At 54.9% G+C, this 21369-nt stretch overlaps 1 protein-coding gene across 1 annotated transcript in view; it reads right to left on the bottom strand.

Annotated features, from left to right (window-relative positions):
- LOC129125982 (endothelin receptor type B-like) overlaps window positions 1-13473 on the bottom strand; it is a 66387-nt gene extending 52914 nt beyond the window's left edge. The window contains exon 1 of the mRNA XM_077186157.1: window positions 13454-13473. Coding sequence (XP_077042272.1) covers window positions 13454-13473 — 20 coding nt within the window. The remainder of the gene's footprint in view (window positions 1-13453) is intronic.
- Between the last annotated feature and the right edge of the window lie 7896 nt (window positions 13474-21369).

The raw sequence follows: 21369 nt of genomic DNA, 5'->3' as shown, positions 1-21369 counted from the left end.
GCGCTCCCAGCACGGCTGGGGTGGCTGCCCTTGGTGCAGGGGCTGGCCTGGCAGGGGCTTGGCTTGGAAAAGCTCCTGGAAGCAAAGACTGAACCTTCTGCAGTGTCAGGGGTGAGCAGCACCTGCAGCCCATCCAGGCTGGGCTGGGCCTTCATCCATTCCAGGCTGGGCCTTCATCCATTCCAGGCTGGGCTTTACGTGCATCCATTCCAGGCTGGGTTTTACCTCCACCCATTCCAGGCTGGGCTTTACCCCCACCCACTCCAGGCTGGGCTTTACCTCCACCCATTCCAGGCTGGGCTTTACCTCCATCCCTTCCAAGCTGAGCTTTACCTCCATCCCTACCAGGCTGGGTTTTATCTCCATCCATTCCAGGCTGGGCTTTACCTCCATCCCTTCCAAGCTGAACTTTACTTCCACCCATTCCAGGCTGGGCTTTACCTCCACCCATTCCAGGCTGGGCTGGGCCTTCCTCCATTCCAGGCTGGGCTTTACCTCCACCCATTCCAAGCTGAGCTTTACCTCCAGCCCTTCCAGGTTGAGCTTTACCTTCATCCCTACCAGGCTGAGCTTTACTTTCATCTTTATCAGACTGGGCTTTACGTCCACCCATTCCAGGCTGAGCTTTACCTCCATCCCTGCCAAGCTGAGCTTTACCTCCATCCCTGCCAGGCTGAGATTCATCTCCATCCCTGCCAGCTGGAACTCCACCTCCATTCCCATTAACAAAGGTGTTAATTATTGCAACTGACTGATCCTTGTGCTGAGCCCTCCATAAGACTGTGGGACCAAGAGTGGTGGAAGCACAGATCTCAAACCTGATATTTTTTAGACTGAACTGGGCAAACTAATCAGGGCAAATACTGAATTTGAACTGGTTTTCTGCTGGCTCCACTCTCTTTTGTCCTCATGTCTGGCAGGCTCTGCTCTTCTCATCAGAGACTTCTGGGCCTCTTGGCTGAAGTCAGGCTCGTGGGTGAGGAATTTTAGGGATTATAATGTTCCCGTGGAATAAAGATGAACATGGAGGGGGACTGAGTTAGCACCTGTTTTGTGGGAATGGTGGAATGAGATTAATGCAACTCCTGGTTGTCCTTGCCACAGATGATAAGGGGAGGATTAATTAACCCTACCAGTTATTCTTCTGAAATTTGCACAAGGATTTCTTCCAGCATTTCTGTCCCCAAAAGCAGAGATTGTTTGGCTAAAATGAATTTGGGGAAAGAAGGGTTTGTTCTGAATTCAAGCACTGGAGTGTAGGAAATTCAGTTGCCCTCTGCCATAAGACCTGATGCAGCCACGATCCCTCCATGGTCAATAATCCAATCCATGGTCAATAATCCACTTCCCATCCTGCCATTCTCACCTGAGTTTTGATGCCACTGTGGGCTCCAGCCCACTGCTCTGCCCTGCACACCTGGTCCAGCCTGGAATGCTGCTCTCCTTGGGAATGAAGCATGGCAGCCAAGCTGCAGAGGTGCCTGTCCTGGTGGTCCTCCAAGGTTTCCCACAGATTATGATCTGGTACCTTCAGATCTGGAGCTTCCAGACCTAAATATTTTCTTTAGGAACTGAAGAACTGAACTTGACCTGAGCTGTTTGAAATGAAAACCCAGAACCAGCCTATCCTTCTGGAAATAAGGCAGCCCTGAGCCTGGGGCCCTCCATGGGACATGGGGCAGGACTTTGGGAAGTTTGATTTCCAAAGCCCCCAGCACTCGAGGTGTCCCAGCAGTGCCAGCACAGGGGACAATCCTGCTCTGAGCAGGAAAAGATGTGGTCACACTATTTTTGGTACAGAAATCTCTCTTGTCACGTGCTGTCACAACATCCAGATGGTCCCTGTGGCCCCTGTGCCCTGTGGGCACTGTTTGGTTTTATTTCCATGCTCCAAACCCATTCTGTGGTATCCATGGGGTTCCATCCTCCGTATTTGTGGTTCTGGAACAATCCCAGCAGCTCTATCCCCCCCTCCACATGCCCAGCACAGCATCAAGGATCTCCATCCAGTCCTGAGATCATTACTATTGGCAAAATAATTGCAACAACAAAATGAGGACTAAAAGCCTTGTTTGCTCCCCTTTCATCTCAGCTCTGCCTTCCTAATGTGGATTTTAAAGGGGAGAGGAAGAATGGGAAGGAATCCAACCCCTCTCCATGTCTTCAGCAGGGCTTTACTGGCCATTTTCACGCTATAAAGCACCAACATTCTTTGAGTTCAGGGGGATTTTGAAAGTTTCTTTCTGAAGCAATGACTGTCAAAGTTGGTTATTGATTGAGGCTGCGGGATCTGAGGGCTGCGTGAGGAAACCTGGCTGATTATTCCACCCCTTCCTCTCTTCTTTCCCTTTCTTTCCTTTGCACCAGGACTGGATTGATCGACCCTGTCTTCATTGTGTTCCCTTCTCCTTTTTCTCTCCTGGTTCCTACTGGGGATTCCTGATTAAACTATGGCAGGGCTCAATTGATCCTCTGCAACTCTCCTGCTCCTCACAAGGAGGAAAAACTGCCTGGCTGCATAATTCAGAAAGCAAACACAGAGAGGAGAGGCAGGGAGGAAAAATCAATACAGCTACAACAGATCCTGCAGACAAATTAGAGGGAGGATCCCTGGCAGCAGCTCAGGGAAAGTTCTGCGACTCCAGAACGGGCTCAAAAAGCAATGGAGCCTCTTGGAGCCCTTTGGAGTGGGGCAGGAAGGGAGGGATCCCCTGGTTCTTTCAGCAAACGGGGGCTGAGCAGGAGAGACCCTCTGCAGTGTCTGCAAGAGGGGAATAAATGTTCTTGTCCTCATCTCCCTACCCAGACTCCAGGGATCCTCCTTCCCAGCCCCGGCTGGGCTGGTCCTGTGGATTTCCTCTGGAACCAGGGAAGTGGGAAATGAAGTGGAAATGGGATTCTCTGCTTCTCCAGCCTTGCAGGGGAGTGGAATCCCAGTAACTCCCTAAATCCTGAGGAAAGCAGGGCTGAGCCCCAGTCCTGCCCCTTGGGTCACTGCAATGGCTCACCCTGAGTCCTCAGGGAGCAGCAGCCAAGCAGGTTTGTCCCAGGAAATCAGAACAGAAACCCAGCAGGAGCAGGGCAAAACAGTAAAACAGTAAAACAGATCATAAAATCCCCAAATGGGCTGGGTTGGAAGGGACCTTAAAGCTCATCCAGTTCTACCTCTGCCATGGGCAGGGACATCTCCCACTGTCCCAGGAGCTTCCAGCCCCAGTGTCCAGCCTGGCCTTGGGCACTGCCAGGGATCCAGGGGCAGCCCCAGCTGCTCTGGGAAATTCCATCCCTGCCCCTGCCCACCCTGCCAGGGAACAATTCCCAATTCCCAAGATCCCATCCATCCCTGCCCTCTGGCACTGGGAGCCATTCCCTGGGTCCTGTCCCTCCATCCCTTGTCCCCAGTCCCTCTGCAGCTCTCCTGGAGCCCCTTCAGGCCCTGCCAGGGGCTCTGGGGTCCTGCTGGAATCTTCTCCTCTCCAGGCTGGACATTGCCAGCTCTCTGACAACAGCCAAGAGTTCCAGCTGCTGGCAGAGGGAAGGTGGCCTAGAGACACCCTCCTGTCCCTGGATAGAGGGAACTGTCCTTGGGTCCTCCCAACATTCCCAGTCCATCCCCCCACTCCTCTCTCCAAGGGCACACTGCAAAATGGGAGAATTGGAGATTCTGGGCTCCAGAGCAAAGCCTGGGTGTGAATGGCAGGCCCAGGACCATTGCAGCCAAGCCCTGCCTGGAAAGCAGGGATCTGGGCACATCCCCTCTGAGGTGCATTTGCCAGCTGAGCCATCCTTCCCTGTCCTTAAGCAGCTCACAAACACAAACACTGCCCCAGCCACGGGGACCTGGGCTATTAAATGACAAACACTCCCTGGGCTCAGTGCAGCCCCAGGAGCATCTGGCATGACGTAGGGGGAACTCCAGGACTGTCCCAGAGATGTCCCTGTCAGGAAGGGCCCAGCCCTTCCTGGCCAGTGATGGATCCCCAGGAAGCCCCGGGCTGGTGTCGAGCTCTGCTGAGGTTTCCTGCAGCAGGGGAGAGCAAAGGCTTTTAAACCAATATTGCTCCGTATTTTAAGATGATTTAAGATCCCAAGGACCAGCCCAGCTCCGGCTCTGCCAGCAGAGGGGATGGATCGTTCCCTTAAAAGCTTTTAAGTGCGTGTGATAGAAAGGGGAAGTGCAGCTGCCTGGCTGAAAGGATTGCAGTGGCTCCAGCTTCCAGCCTGCCCACACATCACTTTAACTCTGCCTGGGAGCTGAGAGACACTTTCCTTCCACACTGGGATCTTCAGGGATCCCAGGAGAGCCAGGCACCCAGGAGAGGCATTTCAAAAGAACCTGGGGGATAAGAGAAGATGGAGAGGTTTTAGTGCTCCTTAGACATCCAGGTGCCTGAGTGAATTCAGCCATTCAGGATGCAGCACCCCTGGGCAAACCCTGCCTTTGCCACTCTGCTCGGGCTGTTGGGAGGTGACCTCCCCCATTCTGGGTTTCCCAGAGGAAGCACAGAGTTCCTGCTCCCTGCAGACACAGCTGTGCTGACACTGCACCCACCCGGGCTCCAGGGAGGTCCCTGGTGCTGGGGAGCCCTGGAGGCCGGGGGAGGCACCAGCACCCACCGAGGGATGGATGACTCAGATCCTGTGGGATTCAGGATTCTCCTCACTCTCCCTTTGCCCTCAGAGCCCTCCCAGCTGTGCAGCAGGGAATGCACAGCTCCAGGGCTCCTTTTGGAGCAGAGCATGGATGGGGGTGCCCATCCTGCATGCCCAGCACTCGACCCCAGCTGTGCCATCCTGGGCCAGTCTGCAGTGCTGCCCTGAACAAATTCCCTGCTCCTCTGCCCGTGCCAGGCACTTTGCACAGAGGAATGTCCAATTTTCTGCTCTGCTAAGGCTTGCAGCAGGGATGCAGACACCTTCCATTCAGTGTTCCCTCGTGTCTCTGGAAAACCTGTGCACATCCCAGCTGTTCTCCTGCATCAGAGCCATCTGCATCCTGGCTGCTGCCTTTAGAGCCATTTGCACTTCTCCTAGGAATCACAGAGCAGCAGCTGTCCTGACCCTTCTGGTCCTAGGAACTGCTGGAGCTGTGGAAAGGGACAACCATAAGTCCTTGGTGAAGAGGAAGAGCTCCCAGGCAAAGCCAAGCCCTTTCCCTGTGGGGTTACTGGTGCAGCTCAGATGCTGGGAAAGGCTCCCTGGGCCTGGCATCTTGGTTCACTACCAATTCCCAGCCCTCCCTAATGGCTCAGATGGTGTGGGCAGAGTGGGAAGGAGCTGTAGACCTGCAGCCCAGATCCAAATTCCAGCAATTATTGGTGTTCCCGGGTGCTCCTTGGCCCCCTGCCCACCACCAGCGCTTGGGAGACTCAGAGCCAGCTCTGGAGCATGGATGGCTCTGAGGAGTCCTGCTCAAGGCTCCTGGGAACCATTATCCCCTTTATCCTGCACCTCGGGGGTAGACTTGGTGCCCTCTGAATGTCCCATCAAACCCCAGCTGTTCCATGATCCTCTGATCCACCCAGGAGCGTGTCCTTGCCAGCAAACCTTGTGGCTTTCCCTACATTGAATTTCTTGTCTGCTCTGTGCTGCCTCTCTCTTCCTACCCTCCAGGGATGGCTTTTGTCTTCTGCTGCTGTGCTACACAGAAACTTTTGTCATCCCTGGATCGCCTGAGGCAGTGGAGGTGACCTTGTTGCTGAGCTTTGTTTCCCTCTCACACTGAAGCTTCTCCTCCTTTGAGCCGAGCCAGAGCCCCGCTCTGAAGCTCCTTTTCCATCTTGTCAGAGCAAGGCTCATTCAGGCAGAACTCATTCATGAAAGGCACCTGTGAGAGGCTCCTAGAGCTCCCATCTTTGGGGTAGAGCTCTGCAGGGTCAGGGATTGGTCTCCACGACCCTGATTCCTCCCAGCTCAGGATATTCAGTGTTTCCATGGGATCAGTATCTCCCACCTGGCCTGGATCTGTCTTGGAGGCAGAGGAAGTGAGGGTGGTCTGCCAGGCCTGAGCCCAGCTCTCCAGAACCAGCACAAACCCCCTCCCAAACCTCCTTCCAGTTCACACTTCCTCACAGGGTCCTTTCTGCCCCTAAATCCCCCAAGCTGGGTTCAGATCGGTTCCAGGGGTAAAACAGGTGAGCACAGGTGAGTTGTCACAGGGAGAAGGGACAGGGAGAGAGGTGCAGGGTTTGGGCAGCTGCAGAGGAGAAGTGGGAGGATTTGTGGCCCAAATATTCCTCAGAGTTACTAAAACTCTGAAGAAGTGATGGCACCTGAACTGCCTTAGGCAAGAGAGCCTCGTGTACCTGCAGCCACCTTTGTCACCTGCCTGTCCCTGCTCTCATTCTGCCAGGACCTCCTTGAGAAGAGGGCTGAGGAGTGAAGGGGCTTCAAGGAAAAAAAAGGTTTGAGCTGATGCTCAGAGGATTTCAGAGTCTTCCCTTCTCCTGTGGACTTTGGTGCAGAGCTCTGTCCACACTCTGGCCAGGCCAGAATTGCTCTCATGGTCAGCGATGGGCAGTGGTCGGCATGGATGGATGGATGAATGGATGGATGGATGGGTGGATGGATGGATGGATGGATGGATGGATGGATGGATGGATGGATGGATGGATGGATGGATGATGGATGGATGGTGGATGGATGGATGGTGGATGGATGGATGGATGGATGGATGGATGGATGATGGATGGATAGATGATGGATGGATGATGAATGGATGGATGATGGATGGATGGATGATGGATGATGGATGGATGATGGATGGATGGATGATGGATGGATGGATGATGGATGGATGATGGATGGATGATGGATGGATGGATGGATGATGGATGGATGGATGATGGATGGATGGATGGATGGATGGATGGATGGATGGATGGAGGGATGGATGGATGGATGGATGATGGATGGATGATGGATGGATGGATGATGGATGATGGATGGATGGATGATGGATGGATGGTGGATGGATGGATGGATGATGGATGGATGGATGATGGATGGATGGTGGATGGATGGATGGATGATGGATGGATGGATGATGGATGGATGATGAATGGATGGATGATGGATGGATGGATGATGGATGATGGATGGATGATGGATGGATGGATGATGGATGGATGGATGATGGATGGATGGATGGATGGATGATGGATGGATGGATGGATGATGGATGGATGGATGATGGATGGATGGATGGATGGATGGATGGATGATGGATGGATGATGGATGGATGGATGGATGGATAGATGGAATATTCCAGCAGAACCTCTCCTAAACACCTCCCAGGGTAACTCATTTTTGGAGTCAGGGTGACTCATTCTTGGAGCTCTTCCTTGCTCCTTGGTTTGCTTGGGCCTGGAGGAGGGACAGGAGAGGTGGCTGGAGCATAATCCATGGGGAATGCTGGGATTTGGATCGGCCAATTCCATGCATTGCCCAGGGAGTTGATGTCCCATCCCTGGATGTGTCCAAGGCTGGGCTGGATGGGGTCTGGAAGCAAGCTGGGACAGTGGAAGGTGTTCCTGCCCATGGCAGGAGGTGAGGTGAGATGGTCCTTAGGGTTCCTCCCAACCCAAAGCATTCCCTGATCCATTGGTTCCATAATTCCCAAGGACAGCCAGTACCATCCTCTCCCTAGACCATAAGCAGCTCAGAGAGTCACATAATTGCATTGTGGGGAGACTGAAAGTTTTCCAGGGCTTCTTGACTTCTCCAAATTGGATTTGTGGTGCCCATTTGCTCCCAAAGTGTGCAACAGGACACGCACACAACTCATTATTCCATTTCAAAATCCATCGGTGCTTTCAGCCTCCCATGGGTGCAGAGCTCTGAGCTTTTCAATCCAAATTCCTGCAGGATCCCAGCTGCAGACCACAACCAGAATTCCCAGACTGCAGCAGGTGCTGGGCCAGCACATCATGCAAAGGAGAGAGGAAGGGAGCCTTGATCTGAAAGTGGAAAATGTCACTTGGAGATGGGTTTTGATGGGTTTTTTGGAATTAAGCCGTGTTTGCCACCCGTACTGGGACACTTGAGGTGAAGATCTGGGATGTTTCAGCTCCCAGCTTTCCTGCTGTGAGCCCTGAGAGCTGCTTGCTGTCTCCCAGCAGATCCTGCTGCTCCTGCTGCCCCCTCTCTCCAGAGCAGACCCTCAGCCTCCAGCAGGATCACGTTATGGGGCTTCCTGTGCTCCAGTGATCCCAAACCTTCATCCCAACCTGTTCCCTGCTGCTCTTCCCTGTGCATGTCCTTCCCACACTCTCCCTCTCCCTGGAGTAACATTTCATGGATAACTGGAGGGGCACAACAGTGGCTTTCCTGCAGAGACCCTCTGAGTGATTTTCCCACTGGGATCTGTTCCCTGACAGTGACAGATGAGAGAAAAGGGAGAGGAGCAAAAGCAAGTTTAGCCCACAGACAAATTCATCCTTCTCCCAAAACTGTTGCACCTGAACATTTTCCCAGCATATTTCATGGAGAGGAAAAGTGACGGAGCCTGAAAATCTGCAAAGCAGATGGAAGGACTCTTCCTCCTTCAGCCGGAGTCCGGCGATCCCGATTTTCAGGTGCGCGGGACTTTTCAGCAATTCCTTTTGATCCGGCAGCCAGGAGAGGGAGCTCGGCATCCTAATCCCAGGCTCCACTGGCCGGAGAGCTCTGGAGACAATGCTGATGATTCTTTTGTTCGACAAATAAAAGAAGTGGCCCGCGAGGGAGCCGTTTTGGCAGCTGCTTTATGAGGGCTGCGGGGAATTGTGGAAAATCGATGTTTGCCAAAGGCGGAATGGACAGAATTGGTGGAAGAAAACAGAAGTAACTCTTGGGCTTCGGAGGGATTACTGCAGGCACAGGATCTTGGAAAAGTGGGGTGGCTTCAGCCCCAGCAGCAGGAGCACGGGGATCTGTGGGTACCAGGAGCAGTGGGAATTCTTGAGCTGGACTTGCGACATTGGACTTTGGCCACCAAAGCCAGAGGAAAGTCCTCTCGATAAAAATTCCCCTCCCAGAGCACCAAGGACTTGCAGGTCCCATCCACCTCATGGGGAGCAGTAGAATACTCAGGAATTTTTGTATTTTGGTGTTTAAGCAGGGGCTGTCACCGAGCTGTAGGTGTCACAGGGAGAACGCTCCAAGAATCACAATGGAAAGGGATTCCCAAATGTCCTGAACATCAGTGGAAAGAGACACTTTAAAAATGGATAATTATCCCATGCCAGCCTGCCAGCGAGACCAGGAATTCAGTAGGATTGGAAGGGAGACATTTATTAAAATATAAAGAGTCCCACACTCCTACCTCAAAACCTCCTGAGTTTAATGATTTCAACTCCTCCAGTTCCGATGAGCAGTGGCACAATTCCTGGACTTCCTGAAAGTCCTGTTTCTTTCTTTCCTTTGGATGTTTAACACCCTGGGAAGAGCAGATTGTGCACCTGGCTTGGCCAGCCTGTGGATGGATGTAAAGATGTCACCTCAAGGACTTTGGAGATGCTCTTCAGTCACAGGATCCCAGAACCCCTGAGGTTGGAAAAGACTCCAGGATCATCGAGTCCAAGCTGTGCCCAATGCCCACCTTGTCCCCAGCCCAGAGCTCTGAGTGCCACGTCCAGGCATTCCTTGGACACCTCCAGGGATGGGCACTGCACCACTTCCCTGGAAATGTTCTTCTTCAAGACCCCAGAAACCACAAGAGGCCAATTTCAATCCCTGTGTGCTGCTGGTATCCCCTAATCCAGAGATGCCTGAGCACGAGGAGCTGCTGCTCTTGGTGATTCCCTTCATAGTGTCACTTTTTTCCTGTTGCTCCTGGAAAATACCATATGTGGGCATCTTTTCCCCCTGCTCACTGTGACACCCCTGTCACATGAGCTGCAGCTGTAGGCACAGGGAAGGAAATGCTCCATGTTGGGAAATCTGGAAGAGTTCAATTCCTTGGCCATGGGATCATCCATGAGCCATCCCAGCCCCTGCCAGAGCTGCTGTAACCACTCAGTACCGACAGATCCATGCCTGGATCCACTGCCCAGTCTGGCTTTTGGAGACCCGAGGGATGGAGTTGAGACAGGAAGGCTGCAGCCTTTCCCTGTGTCCTTCCAAATCCTGTTTGAGTAAGGACAGTGCCTGCAGGGAAACTGGAATAGAATCATGGAATGATAGGATGGTTTGGCTTGGAAAGGACCTCAAAGCCCACCCAGTGCCACTCCTGCCATGGCAGGGACACCTCCCACTGTCCCAGGCTGCTCCAGCCCGTGTCCAACCTGGCCTTGGGCACTGCCAGGGATCCAGGGGCAGCCCCAGCTGCTCTGGGCACCTGTGCCAGGGCCTGCCCACCTTCACAGGGAACAATTTCCTTCTATCTTCCTATTGCTCACCTGACAGATGCATTCCCCCTTGGGCTAGAGTGAAGAAAGGTAATTTGGGGAGTGCCAGCTGGGCTATGGAGCCTCCTGAACAGCAGCTGCCACTGGAATATCCTCCTGGATTAGTGGCTGCTGGCACCCAACAGGCTGAAACCTGTGCCTGAGCTGCAGATCCCAGCTGGCTGCTGAAGCCACCTGACCTTGGTGGGGACAGCAGTGCCCCTGTGCATGGCAGGGGATTGCACCAGGGCGTCTTTAAGGACCCTTCCAACCCAAACCAGGCTGGGATTCTCTGATAGCAAAATGTGCAGGTCTCAGTTCTGGAGACAGCTCTTGAGAGTCCTGTTACAGGTGGGGACTGGAAGAGTTTTGGGTCTGGTTTTGAGTGAGCCAAAGCCTCTGTTCTCTGAAAATGTCCTGTGCAGGGAGAGAACATTCCCCACTGACCTCCCAGCAGGAAAAGCCTGGGATGTCACTGTCCTGCCCTGTGCCTGGTGAACACTCCCTGGCAAGGCTGGCGTTTCTCCACCAGTGCCTCAGTTTGTAATGCCCCTCCAGCCACTCCTTGGAGCATCCCCAGCTCTTCTCCAGCGCCCTTCTCTGCCCACATGGATCTCAGAGACATGAAAAATGATCTTTGAGTATCACCATCCCCTGCTGCCCCTTCTCAGGGAATCACAGAACAGCTGGGGTTGGAGGAACCTTAAACACCACCAAGCCCAACCATTCCCCCAGAGCTGCCAAGGCCACCACTGGCCCATGTCCCCAAGAGCCACGTGCACATGGCTTTGAGCACCCTCCAGGAATGATGATTCCCCCCTGTCCAGTTTGTCTCCTGGCTGGAGGGATGCCCTCCCTGCCCCGCTGCCCGTTCAAACAGACAATGAAGTGTTTCATGTTTTCTGGGACCATTCTCACATTGACTTTGAAATTTATTTCCCACAAACATTTGTCCTCAAAATCCAATCTCTCTGACGGCTGAAGAAAGCAACATAAAAGAAGCAGGGCATTTATTCATAATTGAAAGGGAAAGTCCCTGGCTCTGCTGACCAGAGGTGCCAATTAGAGCCTGCTGGATGTGGATGGAGGCACCTCCTCCCCTCCCCAGCTCACCCCAGACAGAGAGCAGCAGGTATTTGCTGTGCTGGGTCAAGATTGGACCTCCAAGCAGGAATTCCATGGCTCCAGCTCCCCTGTCCTGAAGCCAGCCAGGCCCCAGAACATTTAGAAACTGAAAGGCTGGATGAAAGCCTCAAACACCAAGACAGTTTGCAGGAATATCAACCAGACAAAAAAAAAAAAAACCTAAACCCCCAAAAACCCAATTGTACCGAAGCCATTGCTGGGCACAGAAAGCTCCAGATTTTGTAGCTTCCAGACAAAGCAGCAACCGTCAGAATCTGTGTTTCAAGTCTGACCTTCTGCTTTTATCTATATTTTAAACCCCACACAAGGTATACAAGGCGAATGTTGCTGTTACAGTCAGAAAAGCCTAAATAATGGATGAAGAACAGAGGCTGCACAGGGAGGAAGGAGGGGGGGGAAGAAAAAGAAAAGAGAGAAAAAGAAAAAAGGAGGAAGAGAAAAGCTGGAGGAAAAAGGAAAAGAAAAAAAAAAAAGGTAAGAGAGAAAGAAAGTCAAGAGCCCTCCAAAATGAGAAGGGGCTGACACCTCTGAGCTGAGCCTGGAAGAGGGAATGTGATCCCTTCCATGGGTGGGGTGGGAACTGGTCAGGGGCTGCTGCTGGAGCAGTTGCAATTTGCTGCTCTCAGGCCAACTCAAAATCGGGCAGTTTCTGCTCTGCCTCTGCCCATGATCCAAACTCCTCTCCCAGAGGGAAATATCCTCAAGGGAAGGAGCCAGGAGAGGTCTGAAGCTGGATGTGGTGAGAGGAGGTGTTGGGCAGGCCTGTGCTGCCCTTGGAGCTGCCAAAATATTGCCAGGACTGGATCCTCCTGCACTGAGGCATGGGGTGAGGATGAGATTTATCCATGGAAGGTGTCGGGATGGAAACACTTGCTGGTGCTTTCTTATTTCCATGAACATTTATCCTGGAGGCAGCACTGTGATTTTGCAGCAGGGCTGGGAGCACCAAGGGCAGGCAACATCCATTGCCAGGATACCCCACAGCAGAGCTGAGAGCTCTGAAGGGCAGAGTTTCCACGGGTTAAATATTTGGAGGGGCTTGCAGGAGGCCTCCTCCTTCCCTGCCTCCATCCCTTCCTCCCAGCCCTGCAAGGAGCTGGCTCCAGGCAGCAGGGCTTGAGAGCCCTAAGAAGAGAATGAAGCCATCAAGGCTTGGCATGGAGGCAAACTGCATTTCATTCCCTGCAAACTGCATTTCATTGCCTGCCAAGTGCCCAGTCACTGCTGCTCAGCTCCCTCCTGCTGCCTCTCAGTGGGTTCCTGTGCTCCCTGTCCCTTTCCAGGTGTGCTGGGAGCAGGACACAGCTCCTGGGCAGATTCCCTCTCCTCCACACATCCCCCTTTGGAGAGATGCCCAGGAGCAGCTTTGCATTGGATCCTCTCTGCTGGTGACCCGATGTCCAAGGGGCTGCCTGGCTCCCAGCCCATCCAGGAGGAGTGGGATGCACTGCAGGCTGTGCTGTGTGTCACAGGCCCCAGAAAAGGGCAGGCAAGAGGCTTCCTTTCCACCAGCCCCTTACAGGGTGACCTCCCCTCTCCCCCTGTCAGCCCCTGGCACTGTCCCAGGATGGTATCACTGCATCACTTTCATAAAATTTCATAATTTCATATAATTTCATAATTTAATTTCTCTTCTTTCATAAAATTCCACAACAATTCGGGTGAGGAGGGACCTTAAAGCCTTAAAGCCCATCTCATTCCAGCTAGAACTGGGGGACAGTCCCCCATTCTGGGGACTTTTCCTCCAAACCAGGCTACTCCAAGCCCCATCCAGCCTGGCCTTGGACACTTCCAGGGGTCCAGGGGCAGCACAGCTGCTCTGGGCACTCTGTGCAGGTCCTCAGCACCCCCACAGGGAGGAATTTTTTCCATATATCTAATCCTAAATCTAATCCTTCCTTGTATCTACCCCCTGTCTGTTTAAAGCCAGAGGTCTCACTCTCGGATGACCCTGGCCATGCTTCCGGGGTTGTTATTCCCAGAAACTTTGGTGTTTGGGCAGTTGAGTGCTCAGCTGTGTCAGACACTTGTACCAGTCACAAATGGCACAGCAAGAAGTGGGGAAGGTGGGCCTGGAGGCACAACTGTGGGGCAGGGACCCCAGCTCCATGGGCAAATCCATCCCCGCTCTCAGTCCATGGCCTGAGCCTCCTGCAGATGTTCCCACCTCATCTTATGGTGTAGGGCCAAACTTTTCCCAGTCAGCATTTTCCTGGCAGCAGAAGGAGCAGGGGAACAGCAAGGTTGGCAAAAAATGTAGGAGTGAAAGTTGTTCTGGAAGGTTTCACGCACCAGCCAGGGGAGGGAGATGTTCCCTCACTTGTGGGCAGCACAGAGCCAGGTCACTGTGATCCCTCAGTGACAAATGGTGGCAGGATGGGAAGAGACAGCGTGGCCAAAGGGGAGACTCAGGAAAGGCTCCAAAGCCAGTCCAGCTCTGTCAGTCAGCTCCTCTAACAAGGCTTCAAAAGGAGTCCAGGGCATCCCAAGATCCCTGCGGGTTCCTGCAGCCATCCCAGGAAAAGCAGTGTGGGAGGGGGGGTTCCTGCTTCACCAACCAGGTCCAGTTCTTCTGAACAGCAAGAGAGGACCCAAAGTGCTCTGTGATTGCAGCCCTGGGTCACCAGGACACCTCAGGGAGGTCCCAGCATCAAGGGGTGACAGATGTGGGAGCTGTGGGAGCTGTGCTGTGGGAGCTGCCCCTCCAGTCCTTCACCCAAGGCTGGGGAGGCTCCAAGGCATGGCATGTTGGCAGGACTGTGAGACTGACCCGATGAAAGATGTTTCTTTAGAGTTGGGTTAGATTTGATGATCTGAAAGGTCTTTTCCAACCTAAATGATTTCAAGAATGAGGAAGAAAAGAGTCTGGAAGTGACCTGGCCTGTTAACAGATGAATTCAGTGATCCTAGAGGTGTCCACCTGGATGATCCTGTGATTCCATGACCTGCACAGCCTCTCCTGGGCTCTCTGCAGGCTCAGGGGGACTCCACAGAAGCTGCTTTGAAGTCACAGAGTCACAGAATGGTTTGGGTGGGAACTCAGAGCTCATCTTGCTCCAACCCCCTGCCATGGGCAGGGAAACTTCCACCAGCCCAAGTCTTCTTGGAAAACCCTTCACAGGGAATTTTCCTGCTGGAAACAAAAAGCTGAGCCATTGGATTGATCTCCACACTCGCATGGCTCCGATAATCGCAGGCCATGGCAGAGGCCACAGCACCTGAGCTCTGATTGAACCTTTGCTCTCAGCGAGGCCTGAGGAGCAGCACCCTACAGAGGGAGCTTTCAGGTTCCCTTAATTTAACCAAAATATCCTGCAGCCCACTTAACAGCACATTATGAAATTTTCTCATGAATAATTAACTCTGAACTGCGATTGACATCATGAAGCATGTGGCTGGCTCGGGCAGTGCCTTCCAGCAGCCAGTGGCTCACAGGGGGATGCGCAGCCAGCACGGCAGAAATCAGCACTTCCCCAGCAAGAGCAGGGCCTGCTGCAGCTGCTGCAGGGCAGGGCAGGGCAGGCAGCTGCTCCCCAGTGCTCCTCCAGACAGGGAGGACAGGATGGCCAAGCCCGAGAGCAGGGTGTGTTCGGGGTGGCAGGAGGGCAGGGAGCTTTGGCCAGGGCTGGTACATCACAAGGAGAAGTTCAGAGCTGTGTCCGAGGCCTCCGGGCTGTCAGCGGGGTTGTTGTGATGGGGAAACAGCTCCTGGTGCAAGGAAAAGCTGCTTTTGTCAGCACTGCAGTCACTGACAGCTCCTGGCAGGCCGTGCTGGAAGGCGAGGCTGGAGGTCCCTGCCAGCCCCGGGATCACTCCCTGCTCCCAGGGACGGCACAGCCCTGGGTGCTCCACTCCCATGGCAGGCACGGGCACTCCCAGAGGCTCCAATTTCGGCAGTGTCAGTCCTGCCTGCTGTGATTTTCTCAGCCTCCAGGTATCTGAGAACAAATCTTGACCCAAGGCTCAAAGTTTCCCAAGGGAAAGCTCCTCTTCAGGAGTCGGTCTCATGAACAGCCCGCCGGCTTTGCATCCCTCTCACAGAGCTGGGCTGCTCCAGGAGCCACAGGGAATCCCAGCACAGCCCCTCCAGCAGCCGGGCCACCAGCCCCTGGGGGACATGTCCCTGTCTGCCCACCTGCCTTCACACCCGAGGGGACACAGCCCCGGGGGAGCGAGCAGAGGGGCTGCCCTCCGCCACGAATTAGTCACGGCCAGAGAGGTGACCCCGTGTCCTGCTGGCTGTACCGCGCAGCTGTCGGCGGCTGGGAACAGTTGTGGAGCAGAAGATTCCCATGGTTTTGGCTGCAGAGTGAATCCAGAGCTGATCCACCCCCCACTCCCTCAGCCCCCTCCTTAAACTGTGTGTTTTAATAAAGACATCCAGGCAGCGCGCTCGGAAAGCTCGCTTAGATCTGAACTAAAGAGCACAGCCAGGGTGGGAAAAAATCCATGCCAGAAGCCGGAGGAAGTCGGCGTTGCGTGTGCTGAGCGAGGAGAGCGGGCAGGGCGGCGGGAGAGAGCCGGGCACGGCGATGGCAGCGCCCCGGGCAGCGCCATCCGGAGCCACCGCCCGTGCGGGGGGCAGCGCTGGGCGGCTCCGGGGGCGGCTCGGGGCTCCCGGGGAGCGGCTGCAGACCGAGCTTCGCTCCCGGCTCCTCTGTCCGGGGTTCGTCCCGGCTCCTCTGTCCGGGGTTCGGTCCCGGCTCCCCTTCCTGGGGTTCGGTCCCGGCTCCTCTGCCCGGGGTTCGCTCCCGGCTCCTCTGCCCGGGGTTCGTCCCGGCTCCCCTTCCTGGGGTTCGGTCCCGGCTCCTCTGCCCGGGGCCCGCTCCTGGTTCCTCTTCCCGGGCTTCGGTCCCGGCTCCTCTGCCCGGGGTTCGCTCCCGGCTCCTCTGCCCGGGGTTCGGTCGCAGCTCCTCTGCCCAGGGTTCTGTCCTGGCTCCTCTGCCCAGGGTTCGGTTCCAGTTCCTCTGTCCGGGGGTTCTGTCCCAGTTCCTCTTCCCGGGGTTCTGTCCCGGTCCGTCTGCCCGGGGTTTGGTCCCGGTCCGTCTGCCCAGGGTTCAGTCTTGGTCCGTCTGTCCGGGGGTTCTGTCCTGGTTCCTCTGCCCGGGGTTCAGTCCCGGTTCCTCTGTCCAGGGGTTCTGTCCCGGTTCCTCTGCCCAGGGTTCTGTCCTGGCTCCTCTCCCCAGGGTTCTGTCCCGGTTCCTCTGCCCAGGGTTCGGTCCCAGTTCCTCTGCCCAGGGTTCTGTCCCGGTTCCTCTGCCCAGGGTTCTGTCCCAGTTTCTCTGCCCAGGGTTCTGTCCTGGCTCCTCTGCCCAGGGTTAGGTCCCGGTCCGTCTGTCTGGGGGTTCTGTCCCGGTTCCTCTGCCCAGGGTTCTGTCCCAGTTCCTCTGCCCAGGGTTCTGTCCTGGCTCCTCTGCCCAGGGTTCTGTCCTGGTTCCTCTGCCCGGGGTTCGGTCCCGGTTCCTCTGCCCAGGGTTCTGTCCTGGCTCCTCTCCCCAGGGTTCTGTCCCAGTCCATCTGCCGGAGCTGCTGCGGGCACTGGGCAAGCAGAGCGGGCCGGGCACACCCAGCACCATCAGGAGCAGCTCGGCCTGCAGGGCCCCTCTGGAGGAGCCATGGCCCTTCCCGCAGGAAGGAACCCCGCAGGAGAGAGTCCCCCGTGCCAGGGCCGGGAGAGAGCGAAGGAGAAAAGGAGCCGTGTTCACCTGGCACACGCGGCCACATTCCCCCGTGGAATGGGCTGGTCGAGAGCCCGGGTACTGCAGGAGCTGGGCTGGACCAGGTGAGGAGTGAGAGGGTCCTTGAGCAGCTGGGTGGGACCAGATGTGAGGACAGACCGCCCAGACAGACAGACGGATAGAGCTGCCTGGGAAGGAGGGAGGAGGGAAGAGCAGGAGAGATGGTGGAGGCCCTGGAGGGAGAAGGTGAAAGGGGAAGGTACAAGGGGGAACAGACTCACTCCTAGTGGGACTCAGGGTGAGGGAAGGGGCCTCCCAAAAATACTGACTGATTTGGGTGATGCCATGAGTGCAGCATTGCTGCCCAGAACCCCCACTGCCACCAGTGGCACCCTGACCCAGCCCTGCATCCATTTTAGTGGCTGAAAGGAGATGATGAATTTGTCCTTCCTAATCTGAGGGTCTGGAATGCTGATCTCCTTGGACATGGTGCAAATATTGATAAACAATGGGAAAATTCTGCCCTGAAGACCTCTCTTGGTGATGGGAGTTTTTTCAAAGCCTGGATAGATCACAGATCCAGTGTGGTGGATACTTCCCCGTGCTGTTGCAAGGCCAGCAGGTGTTTCCTCTGCTTTGCAGGAGAGGCAAACACAGCTCTGCTCCACCATTTATCCTGGAAATCCATCCTGGAGCTGGGGAGGGATGAGGCAGTGTTCCCTGAGTTCGAGGTGCCCTGGAACACCTCTGGAACAGCTCCCTGTGACTGCCAGGCAGCAGCTGGGAAGTGGCAGAGTGGTGGAGCAGGATTCCAGACACACACATGGGTTTTCCTTGTGTGAACCCAAACCCTTCCCGTGCCTGAGATAAATAAAACACAGTCCTTAGCTGACACTTTCACATCACTCAGGGAGCTCCAATTTTCCTACAGCTGCTGGAGGAGTTGGTGAGGTGCTGCGGATGAAATGGAGATTTTACCTCTGATCCCTCTATCTCCAGGATCCCAAAGTTCCTGGAATTGCCTGTGAGTTTCCCTGCTCTCTGATTTCCCCAAAGATTGAAGCCAAATTCTACAGCACTTCCTTAGGGTTTATGGCTAAAAAACAGTTCCTGCAGGGCTCTGGGAGGGCTGATGGGGCAGGAGGCTGTTCCTGTAGGTGAAGGATGGGGAGATAAAGGCCTCTGGAAAAGCACAAGATTAAATTTCTGGAAGTATTTCTTTAACACAGATGGAAAAAAACCTAAATTATTAAAAAACAACCGACAAAAAAAAAAAGCCACCCCCCACACACAAACAAACAAAAGCACAAAGTAAAAAAACCTCACAAATTTGTAAATTTATTAGGATCTCTCATTCCCCACTGCCACTGGGATGAGCAGGGAGCTCTAGTTTTGCACAGCCAAGGGTTGGAGCTGCTCCTACCACAGGCAGCTGCACCTGACCCAAGGCTTGGCCCTTGTGAAGGGCGACAGATCCATTGAGGAGCTGGGACCTGCTCCTTTTCCCTGGGATTGTGGGATCATGGAATGGTTTAGCTTGGAAAAGCCCTCCAGGTGTTCCCTCAGCACTTCCAAGGCCACACTGCCCCATGTCCCCAAGTGCCACATCCACACAACAGGGATGGCATCTCCACCACCACCATGGGCAGCTGTGCCAGGGCTGGACAGCCCTTTCCATGAAGAAATTTCCCCAAAATCCCACCTAAACCTCCCCTGAGGCCATTTCCTCTTGCCCTACCCTGCAGCCAGCTGTCAGCTGTGTCCCATGGAATGCCCTGCTCCATTTCCCAAACTCTTTCCCAAGCTTTTTTCCTGAGTTCCCCTCACCCTGGTTGTCCTCCCCCCTGCTCAGTGAAATCTAATGATGGTTTTACTCTTTTTTTCCCTGTAGTGGAACAGAGCCTACCCCAAGCATCTTTAAAAATACATCTGCTCTGCACTGCACTAAAACACATGGAATAATAGAAGAAAGTCTGGAGTGGGCGCAGCCTGGACCTGCCCAGCTTTCAAAGGCAGGGATCCTTTAAAGAACACGGAGCTTTCTCTCTGCTCCTGACCCAAAGATGGGACGTGCCAGTAATATCTGAGCAGGGATCCTTGCATCCCTCCCCTTGGCCTGGATCCCTCAGGGATGAGGCAGTGCCTGTTGCTGTCCCTGCTGCTGCTGGTGCAGCCTCCCCACATCTCTGAGAGCTCTCTGTGAGCACCCTGAGCTCCCTGGATGGACAGATGGGACCCACTGATGGTCCCCAGACAGGCTGGGTGTTCCTGCCCTTGTTCCCCAGTGGGGAAGTCACCCCCTGAGTGTGGGATTTAGCAGGACACAGGGGCTGGGGTGGCACCAGTCGCTGTCACCCTGCTGCTTGGGGAGCACAGATGGGCCCTGTGCCTGTGAGACCAGGTGGGGTGAAGGGGATCTAGAGCAGCTTTACAGCCTAAAGGATACACCATCCTAAAAGATAAAAGAGGGGCAGGGCTTCTGCAGGGATTTCTTCAAACATACTCCACCTCAGCAGAGCATGGATAGCTTTAAACACATCCCTGCACACTTTGGTGGTGGTGGCATTGCCACACTGGCCTGGACCATGTCTCTGTCACATCTCAGCACAGCAGGTTTAGATGCCCAAATTCTTGGAGGGTCTTGGCTTTTATAGCAGGAAGAAGTAGCACAAAAGAGCAAGACATGGAGGGAAACAGCTTGGAGCAAGGACTGGGTTGCAAGAGAGATCCTGATTACAGTATCAGTGGCTGGGAGAGCTCCAGGAACTGGTGTCTGACAGCTCCAACAGCCCAGAACTGGTGGCAGCTTTCCCTGGGAAGCCTTTGCAGCACCAGGGGTGAGACCCAGCTGTCACATCCCCATTTGTTGGTGTCTCCACCTGAGCTGGCCATTCAGAACCCTTACAGGCTGGAAGGTGATGAAGGTGCCTCTAAGCCCTGAGCCAGGGGTTGAGATCAGAGGTTGATATCAGAGCTGAACTGCAACAGAGGCTCCTTGCTCCCTCTCCAGTGCCCCTCACTGGAGCGCAGAGGCCTCCACTCCTCCATGCATCCCTGCTCTGAAGGTCCCCAAAGCATCTTCATCCAGTCCCTGGTGAATTGGTGGTGTTGATATTTCTGAGTTCTCAGGGTGCCCCTGGGGAAGGGGTAAGGCCTGGCCCACCCCCTCAATCCCACCATCCTGGAGGTAGATGAGGACTCAAGTCCTCAAAGGCGGCTGAAGCTGAGCTCCTCCTGGAGGAGCTCTGGGCCAGCTCAGGGCTGGATTAGCAGGTGCCTGTAAAGGAGGAACTGCTGCTGAAGCAAAAGAGCTGAAACATCTCAAACCTTGCTCATGCATCAAACCTCAGATGAAAAGCCAGGGTGAGAGTGGAGTGTCTATTCCAGTCAATATTCCCTTCCTTTAATGCTCTTTTGGGTCCAGTGTCAGGCTCAGGGGAGCCCCAGGAGCAGGGAGTGTCCATGGCACCCCTGTGTGTGTCTGTTTTCCTTCCCTCACCTCATCCTGTGCCAGGTGCTCTGCAGAGAGCCTGGATTTGGAGGGATTTGGGTCCTTTTGGGTACCCAGCTGGGGCCCTGGTGCAGGAGGAGAGATCCTCAGGAGAACAGGAGCTGAACACAGGACCTGAGACACCAAACCAGGGCTGGGACCTGCTCCCAGGTGTGTCCTGGCTGCCAGAGCTGCAGGAAGGAGCAGCAGCTTCTCCCTGAGCTGTGCCTGGAGCAGCTCCTCGGGAGCAGGAGGCGGAGGAAGCACAGGGGGCCCTTCTCCACCTCCTGCCAGGCTTTTCCCTGAGGATCCTGGAGCCTCACGCTGGCCTGGGCATAGTGGGAACTGCTGGAGCAGGGGCAGAAAGAGGAGCAGGAGCAGGAGCAGGGCAGGAGGAGCAGAAAAAAGAGCAGGAGCAGGAGCAAGGGCAGGAGGAGCAGAAAAAAGAGCAGGAGCAGGAGCAAGGGCAGGAGTAGGAGTGGGAGCAGGGGGAGGAACAGGAACCACGGTAGGAATGGGAGCAGAAACAGAACTAGAAGCTGGAGCAGGGGTAATGGCAGGACCAAGACAAGGAGGAGCAGCGGCAGCAGCAGGATCAATCCCCGGGCCGGCTCCTGCCCGGCGCCCCGGCTGTGATGAGCTCTCCAGGCCTCAGCACCGCTCCCGGTGCCTCTGCCCGCCCCTCCC

The sequence above is a fragment of the Agelaius phoeniceus genome, chromosome 14, assembly GCF_051311805.1.
Source record: "Agelaius phoeniceus isolate bAgePho1 chromosome 14, bAgePho1.hap1, whole genome shotgun sequence".
Classification (NCBI taxonomy): domain Eukaryota; kingdom Metazoa; phylum Chordata; class Aves; order Passeriformes; family Icteridae; genus Agelaius; species Agelaius phoeniceus.
The sequence above is the reverse complement of the archived record's forward strand: the minus strand, read 5'-3'. Positions and strand labels throughout refer to the sequence as shown.